The 14355-nt window shown below is 42.2% G+C and overlaps 1 protein-coding gene across 1 annotated transcript in view; it reads right to left on the bottom strand.

The window, feature by feature from the left end:
- The window catches only part of ect2 (epithelial cell transforming 2), a 51557-nt gene that overhangs the window by 20649 nt on the left and 16553 nt on the right, over positions 1-14355 (bottom strand). The window contains exons 11-17 of the mRNA XM_080732625.1: positions 13521-13743; positions 10168-10292; positions 6435-6554; positions 5304-5372; positions 2887-2997; positions 2198-2294; positions 899-980 (exon numbers count right to left, since the gene is read on the bottom strand). Of these exons, the coding sequence (XP_080588751.1) occupies positions 899-980; positions 2198-2294; positions 2887-2997; positions 5304-5372; positions 6435-6554; positions 10168-10292; positions 13521-13743 (827 nt within the window). The remainder of the gene's footprint in view (positions 1-898; positions 981-2197; positions 2295-2886; positions 2998-5303; positions 5373-6434; positions 6555-10167; positions 10293-13520; positions 13744-14355) is intronic.

Raw genomic sequence — 14355 nt, 5'->3', positions numbered from 1 at the left:
TTACATGATAGAAAATTATGACGTGCTTTACTCAAAGGGGGCAAAAAATCTGTAAAAGAATATATATATATAACATAGTAGTATAAGATATTAAGTGCAGTCAGAAATAAAAACATAAGGAAATCAAACAATACAATTTCAAATGATCGAAATACACGTAACAAAAAAGTGGAAAAAAAAAACTCATCAACTTGATAAAAAAAGATTTGAAGTATAAATGCTTGCCTAAAAGAAATCTTAAAACTTTCTTCTGTGACACAACATTCATATTTTAATCATTAGTAGTGGGTTTTCTCCTCAGCTGCTGGTTGGTGGAAATGCATTCTGTGATATTTGGCTGTCCCAGGTTCACTCAAGTCACCTCCCAAAGCAACAAATGTACATACTGTACAGGCATTTAGACTGAACTTGGCTACATGCAATTCACCCTTTGTCAAGTCCCGCCCATTGTCCTGCCCCTCTCCACACCCATTGGTTGCTGTGTCTTGGTGGGACATTCAGTGGGACATTCCATCCACTGCCATGTTAATTCAGTTGCTTCATATTGTTATTCTGTGTGCTCAATTCTAATTTCAAACTTTGTTTCAGTCAATTGGAGCTGCTCAGTGGCAGCATCGTGAATCAGCATGTTTTTAAATGTTTTTATTCCTCCAGAAATTATGTTTTAGCTAATTCAACATAAAAAAGGCGGAACCAGGGCGGGACAAGGCAGATGGAGCCTGCTGGTTGGTCAGTCAGGGACCAACCAGGAGGCCAACAAAGGGTGAATTGCAAACTTTTGAAATTAGAGAGTACTTGGCCTGCCACTGACACAGACAAGTACAGTTGAGAAACGGGCATATAGTAATAAGGCTCAACCATCAGCCAAGACATGAAAAATAAGGTCACGGCAACTTACGTTAAGACTTCTTTCAGGGCGTTGATGGCTTTCTCCAAAGTTATTTTGTCTGGGTTGTCATCTGACGTGTGCTTTTTGATGTCTAATGTTGTGATGAGGGAGGGGGCAGATGAAGAGTGTAGGAGCAAAAGAGAGATAAAGAAAGAGGTGGTGAAAAGGGTAGAGAATAAAATTGTATCAATAAAATGGAACAGATGAACAATTTTCTGATGATGACCGAATAATCAAAAGGCAAAATATACTGCATATATAAATAGAAGATACAAGATGGGAGACAACTCTGACAGCGGGGAAATGCAAAACGATCAATGGAGTTTTGCACCAGATAAATGAGGCCTTATTCACAACCATTCTTATGAAGAATCTGACATTTAGCAGTGTTTTCTTACTTGGGATTAATTATTGGGTATGAACAGAATCTATGCACACTCAAGAGCGTTTGAATGCCGACATTATTTTGCAAAATAATTGGATCTTTTGTTTTCTTCAATTCTACAGTGGTATATTATGGGATTTCAATTACAATATTTGCATATTTGAATATAGATTACATGTTTTAATGACAGTTATCATTACACTTCACTTGCCCGTTCGGGTTGATTAAAAATATCCACCCTGCTGAGAACTCTGAGTCCCATAACCCCCTCAGGCGATTTCTGTGTGCAGCGATATCCGTTTATGGGACACAGGCAGACAGATATAGATCTCCATATATGGGCATAAAAAGGGAAACGGACAGACAGACGAGTACTCACACTATCCAAGTACCTTTCTCGAGTAGGCTGATGATGAACGAGCGCGAGTATAGTTAAGAACAACTGGTGCTGTGGCACACCCCTTATGTTATAAGAGGATAAGGGATTCATACATCTTCTATCTATCCATATATTAATGCCCATATATGGAGATCCCCTCCAGTATATGCCCATTTATTTTGCTGTTATCGGCAGTTCTGAATAACTGCCGGTCCGAATCACTTCACGTGTCGAGTTTGAAGTCTATCGGTTGGGCGTTCTCTATATACATGAATGACAGATTCACACACGCACAGAGATTTCGCATTTATAGATACAGTAAATAACAATTTTGCGTATTAAGAACATGTCATGCATCTCACTAGACTTTCTTAAGAAATGTCTTGCGCTCAGTTGTCTACTCAACTGCTTAACAAAAAGGTTTGGGTTAGGGTGCGTATGGTTGAAAGAAACATATGGATGGCGACGTCGTTTTACTGAGGTTAGGGTTGAGTGGTCGGACCAAAGGGAGTTCGACCTAATAACATGTTACCGTCTGTTTTACCATTTAGCAAGAGGGCCAAGCTTGGCAATCTCTGTACAGGTCTGATAAGTAGTTCCACTAGGGACTGTCTGCCACACTCCGGCTTGCCCTGGTTGATCTAGAAGAAAAAGAGGAAGAGAAAGAATACCGTGATACAAACACTGTGGTGGTGGATTATAACCAAGGCATGAAATTGCTACGAGCCAAATATATTTTCCCGTCAGTCAGCTTCCTCTACCATGTTGGCGGGTAGTTAACCTGTGTTCAGTCTATCATACAGCTGAGCTGAATGGTTCGGAACATCACGCTTGTTTATTGGATTTGGACCCCAATAGTCTGTGAAGCCAGACAATCAAAGATCTCAATCTACTGATACGTCTGTTGACATCTAAATTCAGTGAATGGGCTAAAAGTAGGTGGAAACAATTCAGAAATTCAAAAAATTACTGCTTCACAGAACCAATGCAAAGACGTTGGGGCGGTAGGTACTTCATATGGTAGGGGTATTAACTAAATTGTTCAGGGGGCCACATTGTCAGAAACCAAAGGAACCGGGGGCAGGACTAACTTTTAAGTGGCATAAGGGGGTGAACCATTCAGTTAAAAAATGTTTTAACCATGCTTGTCAAGTAACACATGCAGTTGCGCCTACACATCTGTATGCAGATCATGTCTACACACACACACACACTCACACACACAGATCCTACCTTCAGGAACGCGTGGAAGCGTGGCTTCAGTTTTTCACACCTGACAATGGTTTCCTTGCTCATATCAAAGAAGTTAACAAAAGCCGGATAGGACCTCACCAGGTCTTTAGACTGGGGAGTGAGAGATAAAGGAGGTAGAAAAGTCAGGAGAAAAGTGGGTTTCTTTTACATGGTCCTCTACACAGGAAAAGGTTATCTTATACTTCCTAAAAAACAGTGCCCAGTCCTCTGTCCTCTTCAGCCTAACCCATTACCACCCAGAAAACCACTAAATCTTACCTCACGGAGTATGGCATTGTGAGGGTGTTTTGTGGACAACCATCCCTCATGGTACCCATGTTACGGGAGGGAAGTGGTTACATCCAACAACACATTTATTTTTCAAAACTAATTAAAGAAATAAATGTCAATTAGCCTACAGCAACCATTTAAGATTTTTAAAAAAGTGCAAGGGAATTTATGAAAATTAGAAACATAACATTCATGATTTATTCATTTTTTATTACATTTTATTTAAAAATATATTATCAGGGACAAAGCATATTAATCAACACATCAACTTTAAAGTCAGTGTAAATGGGCCAGAGTTAGCCAGAAGCAAATTTTCATCTGTAGTCCCTGAGCAGGCTGTTAAAAGGTGGTGATAAGACTATCCATACAAAATTCGGTACTGCACAATACTAATAGTAAAGGGAACAGAACAATGATAGTAAATTATGAGTGACACCAGTGACAAATGGACTTGATAATTAACCATGATTACACATTTAGTTTGATTTAAGCCACATCAGAATTTGAAGGTCAGATAGTTGGAGGTCTCTCTTATTTTGGTAGGGAGACTGATTATAAAAGCAGCTGGATGCAAGAGATGGTCTATCTATACGACTCTCAGCCTTGATGCAAATTGTCACATCACATATTCTCAGACTCTAGAATCAATATCCTTGCCATGTCATAACAGACAAACATTCTGCCAAAACAGCACATGTTTAACGCATTACATGCAGATTGCCTATTTTGGTCAAAGAGTTCTGGTGTAGTATGATAAAAAGGAGTGGACTAAGTACAGACCGCTGGGTGAACCAGGTCAAAAGAAACACAATACAAAAGGTTTAAATGGTACATGCACTGTTGGGACACATGCTCAGACCTCACCATATAGCCATGGCCTGCACCTCATTAAATTTGTCAAGTGCTAGATTAAAGCTGAAAAATATGTTGCACTTTTTTTTTCTTTTTTTTTTTTTTTAAGATTTGTTTTTGGGCTTTTAAGCCTTTATTTGATAGGAATGTAGACTGACAGGAAATGGGGGGAGAGATGGGGAGTGACATCATCAAAGGTCGTCCGGATCGGGAATCGAACCGGCAACGCCGTCAGGCATCAATGCCTATGTGGCAATGCCTGCCTAAGTGGTATGTGCCTGGACCAGTAGGCCAGCGGGCCCCTGTTGCACTTCTTTTCACAATGAACTAAGAACTATGAGTTGTAGAGAGCTGCATCTAATGCATATGTATGTTACAGTTTTGTGTACTCCTGCAACCATGGACAGAGATGAGTGAGGGTAAGGAAGATGGATGAGCACGTTTTGGCCACAGCAAAGAATGAACAAAAAACATGTTTACCACAAATTAGCTCCAGAAATAAAATAGAAAATGCTACTCTCCCACAATACATTTCCTGTCCATCAGCCTACAGGATCTGCTATCAAACAGCGGTTGACATAACATTTGATGGGTCTCTAGCTGAATATAGCCAAAATTCTATTAAATGTTTCCATGTAGGACACTATTCACTCTCAGTTGTGACTTGTGGCATAAAAAACTAAAAAAGTAACACTAAAAAAGGGAAAAAGAAAACATTTGTAATTTAGTGATTGAAAACAAAAGGAGTCCAAAAATGAGTTACCGGTATATTATCTGACCTAAAATGTATTGATTTGATTAGCTTTAATTAACCACCACTCTCCACTCCAGCTTGTTGAATGCCTCCATTTCAAGGCCATTAATCGACATTTAACTCTTTAATATTTGCATGCCAATTTTCATGTTGATTAAAATAAATACACTATTTGGTTCCTTTAAAGCTGCAAATACTAACTGTTAACTTTCAATTTGAACCCAGATCGCCTGCGTAAGCAAAAACATCTATTTGAGATGAGGATAAATTGAAATTTGACCATCAGGCAACACCTCTTTTCAACCAGTAGTGGTCCTACTTCACCACATGATCTAAATGTCTCTATGATCAGGGAGACTAACTACAACCAACCACAGTATTAACACAATATTATACCACACTACAGATTTTCTTCTTTTTATTTAACTTAGTGGCACTCTTTAAATAATGAATTCCAACAACGATGGAGACCCCCCCCCCCCCCCCCTCCAACACTAGAGATTGGAAATAATTCACTCACATATTTCAGGATGATGTCTCCCACACTCCTCTCCTCAGACCAGTCTGTCAGCATCTCCTCCAGGTCGGCCTGATGACGTTAACAAAACATGTATTGTAAGAATACATCTTCACACAATAACATCACATTATCATTCTGGATCACAATACACATTTGTAGAAAGCAACATGGTAATTTCAAAAATCCTGTCAGCTCGTGCTACTCCAAAACATTTTTTTTTCGCTACCCACCCCCCAAAAAACAGCCTGTACAGGCATTCACAGTAAGGCTTGCCCACCTGCCCCCTGCAGGTAAATCAAACTTTCGGGCAGGTGAAGTTTGCTTTCAGGTTGCTCGACCGGGTAAGTGCTTATTTGAGAGGTGGCGCAACTGTCACAGCAACAAACACAGCACAAGATATCTGTCTAAACACCTGAACGTGGCCAGCGCTCTGTGTCTTATGGTCTGTGGAATGTAAAATAAGCTAAAATAAGCAGCTATGTAGCTATTTGGTATTTGGATTTGTAAGTATCGAGGTACAGTATTTTTTTTTTTTTTTATTGCACAGCCCCAGAAAGTAAAGAAATAAGTGTTAAATTGGGCTGTAATTAAAATCTTATGTATAATTATATAATGGACAATTTACTTTTCGGGCAAGTGGGCATGACCTTTGGGCAAGTAGAACATGACCTGTACTTGCCCAACGGGTAAGTGCCATTGAGACCTTAGTGTCAAACCCAGCTGTATATTTCTGGCTGCAACATGGTTATACTGTATAGTGTATATCCTTCCTCAGAAACACAGGGAAGAAGCAATTCCAAATTCTATATATGCTCATCTATGGTCATACTCTACACCAATATGTATGTTGATGATGACGTTTTACCTCACACCTATAAGGTTATTTAAATGTTTCTACACATAAAAAGGTATTACTGCTCATTACCTTCTTGTATTGCCAGCCACCTGTGTGGGCATTGAAATGCCTCAATTGTTGCATTGTGTAAGCCTAAGATAAATATCTATCAAGATATTTGTGTGTGTGTGTGTGTGTGTGTGTGTGTGTGTGTGTGTGTGTGTGTGTGTGTGTGTGTGTGTGTGTGTGTGTGTGTGTGTCGAATAAAACCTCATGAGTTTTTAAGTTCACTTTACCTTTATCTTAGAGTGAACCTCAAAGATGTCTGGGATACTGCCAAATATGGTTTTGATTTCCTCTTGCGCCAGGATAGGCCCACCCACCTGGCCCTCTTTCTCCAATGGAACTTTGAATAACTTGGGGAAAAAAGAAAAATGGATAGTGATTGTTAATTTCTTGTGTCAATTATGTTTGTTACAAACATAAGGAAAAGTATAAGTATAAAAGTATAAGTTAATGACAGGCAGGGGCAGACTGAGAAATTAAATTACAGGGGCCCCCATATCTGTCCAAAAGTGACAAAAATAACATTTACACTGACAGTCACAGTGACAACAAAACGACAAACTGAGTCTCGCTTTCTGTCCCGTTCGGTGTGCATGCACGCATACACAAGAATCAGAGTGTCCACCCTGAGACTGGGAGGTTGGGCTTTGATCCCTGGCCGGGTCATACCAAAGTCTCTGAAAGATGGGATCCAGTGCCTCCCTGCTTGGCACTCAGCATCAAGGGTTGAATTGAGGGCAAGTCCCTGGGACATACTAGCGTCATTTCCAACGCTACAGAAACAGGAGTAGCGCCAGCCCTATGGACCTCATGGCTCGGCAAGGCTTACTTACTGTCAACTGCGCTATTTGAATGTTACTTACTTTGTAACATTTTCTCCCTTGGTGGGCTGCTACATTACAGAATAGGAAGTGCTATGAAACAGACTCATCCGTTTTTAGGCCTTAGCAGCAAATGACTGCACCACAAAACCTGACTTAATCAACATGACATGTCATAGGCCTTTGCTGAAGTTTTCCTTATTAGATGGCAGCTATACTGTATAAAATAAAGAAAGGCAGCAGCAATAGAGGCTTATCGACTTTTTTTTTACCCTAAATAAATGTGGTACTATGAAAAAGGCATTAGTGGTGTTTTCCTTTGATAAATGGAAGCTATCTGAGATAGAACAGTTTTAAGCTGAATGTTAATGGTGGTGTGTGTGGTGAGGCTGCTGGTTCAAGGCACCCACAGAAAGAGCATTATATGGGTCTGCTGGGGAAAGGAAACTGGGATTTATGGTATGAAAATGTAGTTAACCACTTAAACCCTATACTTTGTTGACCGGCGTCCCCCTGGGTTCTTGACTTGCCCTTCTTTTTTCCCCTCTACACACAAATCTCTTCACTGAAATCTCCTGTGTCACATTGTAAATCTCTCAAGACAGAGATATATATATATATAATACAGATTATATATATATATATTATGCCAATGGGTTCCCAGATTGGTCACATTGGAACCGGCTGCGAGTTTGTAGATCTGCCATTTTCTCAAAATGTTCACCTATTTTCAATTAAATGTTCACTTGGTCGTTGTTTATGAGAAAGGACGGAAAATATAAACCACTCCCGACATCCTGGTCGTTAAAGAGAATTAACAGCAGCTTGGTCCTTTACTATAGTGTCTGTGATCACGTGTAGGTGAAGCCACAGCGCTAATCACAAAGGATATATGGAATACACGGTTCCTATCCCGTAAAACATTGCCACTTGAATTGAAAAGCTCCATGAGGAGATTGAACAAGATCTCTTAATCAACAGTCCTGAAGCGGTCTATAACCAGATGCATGGACAGCACTTAGCACTGACCAAGTAGCTTTTATGTCACCATAATCTGTGAGTAGAATATATCTCGATTTATTGCCGCCCAGCTGAGCCAATCAACATTATGAAGTATTATTCTGAAGTACCAATTTTTGTGCAGTACTGTTTGAGCGCTCTTTATTGTGAATAAAATGTGTTAAACTAATGATGCATTATTTTGTTTAGAAATCATGCACCCACACACAAAATGTGTGAATTGTATTGTCGCCAATAATCCACTTGTGCAAGATAAAGCAGTTAGTATATAAAACATTTTCCTATTACTCCTTCATGTTAAAAGGTTTAATTCCAAAACATAATGTAACAGTTATTAGCTACATTTATGCACCTGCTTGTCATTCATGCATTAACTGCATATGGCTGATATTTTTTTATCAGATATACAGTAAACTAGGCCTGGGGCGGTATGGACATTTTGTTACCGCGATTACCGTCTTCCCATTTACCGTCGGTACTGCGGTAATTACCGCACCCCCGTATCTATTAATTAAGGTTCGGCGATAAGCCAAAATATTGCAATCATCTTCCCAAAAGTCGCCTCTCCACAGCATAGAGTATAGCTCCACAGCCTGACTGCCCGAGTTATACTTCTCCGTACAGCACAGCGGGTATGGCTTTCAAAGGAGCAGATCTACAAGCTCACAACACATCGCATCCGCGACGCGTTCTGAGCTTTTAGATCTGCACTGTCGGGTTACCATAGTAACGTAGGCTAGCTACTTGGGCTTTTCAGACACAAACAGCTGTGTGAACAAACCAGAGGAGGACGGGTAGTCAGATCGTGTACAGTGATTCTGTAAACTCACGTTACGTCTCAACTCTCAAATCGCAGTGATTGAGTGCGGCTATATACAGGTTTTAGTTACAAGACTTGACAGAAAAGGTTATAAAATCGCCGACGCGCCGGACGGGCACAACGTGCGACGCGGTGTAAAAAGTAAAATAGTTTAATTTTCGGTTTTAGTCCACGCGGCCCGCGCTCCGCCAGTAATCCGTATGAATAAAAAAATATATGCCACAACACAAGATATGTATTAACATCCTTGTGTCGAGTGGATTACAGAGAAAGTTTGCTGCTCCGTCATAAGAGTTGTGCTCCGTACTCTCCTGCCCTGCATGTGCACTGTGTGCAGGGTCTGTGACTGAGTGACGTATGTGGCTTCCAACGTGTGGTACACGGCCCAGAGCAGAGCGGCATGGAGCGCATGCGGTCCTCGCTTCTCCCCCGTTTTAAAACTCGCTTGTTTTCCAATAAAAAATAGACTTTTTTTTTTGTCTTTTTACCGCGGTAAGCACACTGACACCGCGGTAGACCTCGGTATACCGCGGTACGGCGGTACGGCGGTTACCGCCTCCAACCCTACAGTAAACTAATCATTCCGGCAGTTTAATATTCTAGCACAACCTCTGATATGGAAGATAGGATTCAGGTAGCCCTCGCGTAGCCAGACTATATCACTGCATGGCTATGAGTGCTTTGGACACAATTGTTAGACCAGACCAAGACTGGGCTCTGATTGGTCAACCAACTCATCGGGGTGAGGAAATGGATTCACAGTCTGAATCACGTCTGATTCCAGGCTAGGATTCAAAGGTTAAATAAAGTTGCTCGGTGAATACTGAAGAGAAAGTAGTGAGAAAAGGGAATCCTCAAGAGGGCACTGAGCAGGAGAAAAGAAAAAACACAAAGATAGTGACAGAATGGAATGTTGGAGGAGAGAGAGATATAAAGTATATAGAAGGCATAAGGAGGAGGCAGATGTTGACAGGTGGGGAGGGGGCTGGAGGAGAGAAAGACATGGAAAAGTGGAGGAGGAAGAACTTTTAGAAGGAAGACGGTCAGGCAGGCCATTTTCTCCCTCACTGGTCAGCTGTCTGCCTCACCACTGGGAACGGCTGATAAGACAGGACACATGCGTGCGCGCGCGCACACTCACCCTTAATGACAGTAGCGTAGCCTGACACTCTGTTGTCATGGGCAACCAACTGACCTACCTATGAGGCAGTGGTAAGAATGTTCAAACTTCACACGCATACAAACACACGCACGGGTCGCGCACACACACACACACACTCATGATACAGACTCACGGCCCACCTGTAATATGGTGGACAGAATATCCACGTAGTTGCTCTCAGTCTGATAGAGTTCCTTGGAGACCTGCCACCTGGCAGATTGCTTGGCCAGCGCTGGAGTGGAACTCTTAGACGGCCTGGAACTCTCTGGAAGGACAGATGGCGACAGGGGAAGATGTATACAGTCAAGACAATGTTGCATTGATTCAACAGCGTGCAATGGGAAGCAGGTGACACGGGAGCATGTAAAACAGCATTGTATGACATTATGTTCTTCCTAACTGAACTACTGAATGCAAACAATTAAGAGTTGTAGCGTTAATGAGGAGCCTGTCAAATCAGTATCTTCACACTCACAGGGCTTTGAGATGCCAGGTACTCCTGTGAGATGGTGCAATAAAGTGCAATGGACAGTGTGTGTGTGTGGGGGCAAGACCTGTCTGTCTTTTCTCATTCAAACCAATGTCAGGCTGACATTACACAATTGAACTCCTGTTCATGCGTTCCCACTGTGTCTGGCAGACTAATTTGTCTCACATTGCCTATGTCCATCGTTGCAGAGGGCAATACAGCACGTCTACATTGCTTCCAAGATGGCACATTTCTATCCCAGATGGTCCCAAATTGCATTTGGACATACTGTGTTTGTACTCAAGTTAATAATGAATTACTTCATTATCACTCTCTGGTCTGTTTAAGTAGTATATGGAGGAGGGACATTAACCATCTAGGAAGTGTAACTTGTGCCCCAACTGTCAGAATGATTGACATGATCAAATGAAAACAATTATACTTTTAATTTAAGCTGCAATGATCGGGAGAAATCATGCAGTTACAGCCTTTCAACACAATATTTACCAGTCCTCAGAAAAGTTCTCACATGCCTTCCGTCATTCACAACCAACTTGGTGAGCATCACCCCACGCCTCCGCAGTGCATTCCAGACATTTTCCCACAGTCCATCTGGTTACTTGAAGATACAGCTAATTATCCAACACTGCTCTCCATTTTTCCATTTGCCTCTATTTCCCAATACAGAGGCAAATACCTCACCTGGCATCAACCTGACCTACAAGCTCACAACTCGTGCTCATGTGGCGCATTGTGAGCTTGTAGATTGGCTATTATCGCTAAAAATATATATGCATAGTTGTGCCTTGAGATTTGGACAAAAAGTTTGAAAACCACTACACTCACTACTTGCTTGATGTGTATGTTACTACCTCAGCTAACAGACAATACTTCCTTGATGAATTCTGCATTGTAATGTAGGGTTTGTAATGTAGGGTTAGCTTTAATTCAAGCAGTCTCTGAAGTTAACATTGTTAACAGTTACTTGCCAGTCAGCAACACCTACAGGACTGAGAAAACGTGGGAAGTGGGACTTTGTGCCCAGCGCTGCCTGTCAGAACAGGCTGATTAGGGCACACTTCTCCTGCTAATGCAGTCATCTGGTTGTCAGTGTTGGCTAGTGTGAGGTCTCTAATAAGGCCGTCTAGGCCTGGCAATGTTGGGTGTGCATTGCACACCCACGATAGCCAGTAGCCACTAAAGTACTAACGGTACTCTGTGTGTCACATTCTGCCTTACATACATTCCTGCCTCATCTGTTCCCTTGGCTCAGTCGCCCATCCTCTAAAACATGGCAAGAGGAAGGCTGTCTTTTATTCCATCAATCTCTCCTTCCTCACCAGCCAGAACCTTGCACGCCTTTGCCTTGCTGAAGACATGAAGTAGTCAGCCCACAGGTACAGTGTTGCTCAGGGGGAACAACATCTTTCTGCACCCCTCTATCTAGTATTATGGTCACAATACTATCATCACAATATATCAATTGAGATATCTGGTTGAACTTGGTCCTATTGCAATATCGATATCGATAATATGTTATCTATCACCCAGATCACCCAGCCCTCCTACTTATGCATTTAAATGTCTGTGTCAAGGAGTCAGCTTGACAAGATAAAGGACTCATCTTGCATCCTCACTCTCTCTCTGTGGGACTATATTCTCCCTTAAACAGGTGTTGTTAGGATTTAGAAAGCAATTTTAGAATCTCAGGTCTACATGGGATAGATAAAGTGTACACTAGTCTATTGCATACACTAATGATTGTCTTTCTTCATCTCAGCCAATCCATTTCTTTCTGTTTTCACCATATTTATTTGCACGCCTTACCCCTCTTGGACCACACCATCGCTTCAAGGCTCAAACACACTGCAAGTGTTTGCTCTGATTATGCTGTCGCCGACCATTTTTGGCGCTTGCCGACAAAACCCGATCCGACGTAAGATCGGGCTTTGTTCACAGAGGTTTTGCTCGCTGTGTGAGAAAGCCTCTGCATCAAGATAATTGCGCGATTCCAGGGCTCGGCGAGAGCTTCCAGAGCGTTTCTGAATGTCTGGCAGGTTTTATATTCAGCTCCATCGCAGACTGGACTGCGATCATTGCGAGAACCATCAGTTTCAACCAGTGAGAGAACAGTACCAGCCGATCATTCTTTCCTTGGGTCCATGTGTTATTGTGTGTTATTGTGTTACAATAACACATGGTCAAAAGAAAAGGAGGATCGACTGACATCTGGCAGAAATGTAATCCTCAGTGTATCGTTTCAACTTTATTTTCTGGTTTTAACACAGTTTCACACAAACTCCCTGCAACGCACTGAGTGAGCGCACACACCAAATATCCCTCAACCAATCCCTGAGAGTCATGCTGCAAATGTCGAGTCCACAACAACACTCCCTCACATTGGCAAGAAATACAGACAAAAAGACAAATACAAAAAGACGGCTATGAGTCTTGTGAAATGTCCTGCAGTGTGTGATCCCTGCTCGGCGATCAATCGTGTAGTGAAAACCACAACGATATGACGATTTCGATTCGATGAGTCCCCGACCACTTCAATATCTTGCAGGGTGTTCCTGCCTTTACCCAATGTGGTCCTGAAACATTTCAGGACTGTAGGAGATGACAGTGTGTCTAAGTTACCTTTCTCCTCCCTCCTCACCTGACAGGACCATGCCTAGTTTCTCTCATTGTATTGCACATGTCAACACACGTGAAGCAGAGCGCTCACGTTTAGAGTAATACGCCAGACCTAGCCTCTCTCCATTTGCACAGTCTCACTCTTCCCCCATCTCCCATCCCATCCCTTGCTTATCAGGCTCCTGAATGTCTTCAACATGTCAAGTAGTCCATCTTCCTCTGCTGCCCCCCCATCAGCCCCTTCCTTTCCCCCTAAGGTAGCCCAAAGAAAGCCCTATAACTCTATCGGTTATATATTATCTGCAAGGGTCTCCTGTCATGTGTCAGGGATGTCGGACATGTGCAGTGTTGCAGAGCACCAGGTGGTCTCACCCCTCCCTTCCTTACCTGCCAGGCCCTTGCATGAGTCAGGGGTATTCGAGATGTCCAGCAGGGACATGGACAGTTGGTGTTCTGCCGAGTGCCTCTTGGGCGCAGGGAAGGGAGAGATCTCACTCTCCTTGGTGAGCTGAGCCAGTGCGTCACGCTGGCGCCGGCGCTTGCGGCTGCTTGTGGGCGTGTTGAGGGAGAGGAGGGACACAGCTTTCTTCATCGTCGGACTGTCGGTAGACTGAGTGAGGACAAGAATGCAGCAGACAGAGATAGTGAGATACATTAAGAGACAAAGAAAAGAGGACAGGCAAAAAGAACCCCCTATGTAAAAGTTGTTATAGGGGGCCTGTCACCTAAAGGGTTACTGTCACTTTAAGAATCATCTTAAAAACAAGTTAATATTTTTATGATGTCATTGAGGGGATGCGCAATTATAAGCCAATCAAATTAATTGTCTGTATAGCCTGACTGTATGACTACTTACTGTACACTGTGACATGAGCTTCAGACTGTTTCAGACCGTTTTCAGAGAAGCTCATGTCAGTGTAATCTGCCCCTCAACCCCTTTAGGTGACAGTTCCCCTTTAAGTAAAGGCTTGCCTTGATTACCTAGTACCCAGCATTCAAACTTCAAGTAATAAGCTTTGTAAATCCAAATTAAAGTGAGTAAAGCCCCACTTTATTGGGCCAATTAATCAAGCCAATTACGTTCACCTGGTGTAATTTCAGTGCTCTACATTACAAGTTTACTGTCCAATCGAGGCACCTTCTGGCTAGGGCTGTCACAATTACTACATAATCGTCTAATCGTGATTTTTTTGAAATAATCGTGATTATTTTTCATAATCAT

The sequence above is a fragment of the Nannobrachium achirus genome (genome assembly GCF_963921795.1).
Source record: "Nannobrachium achirus genome assembly, chromosome: 1".
NCBI classification, from domain to species: Eukaryota; Metazoa; Chordata; class Actinopteri; order Myctophiformes; family Myctophidae; genus Nannobrachium; species Nannobrachium achirus.
The sequence above is the reverse complement of the archived record's forward strand: the minus strand, read 5'-3'. Positions and strand labels throughout refer to the sequence as shown.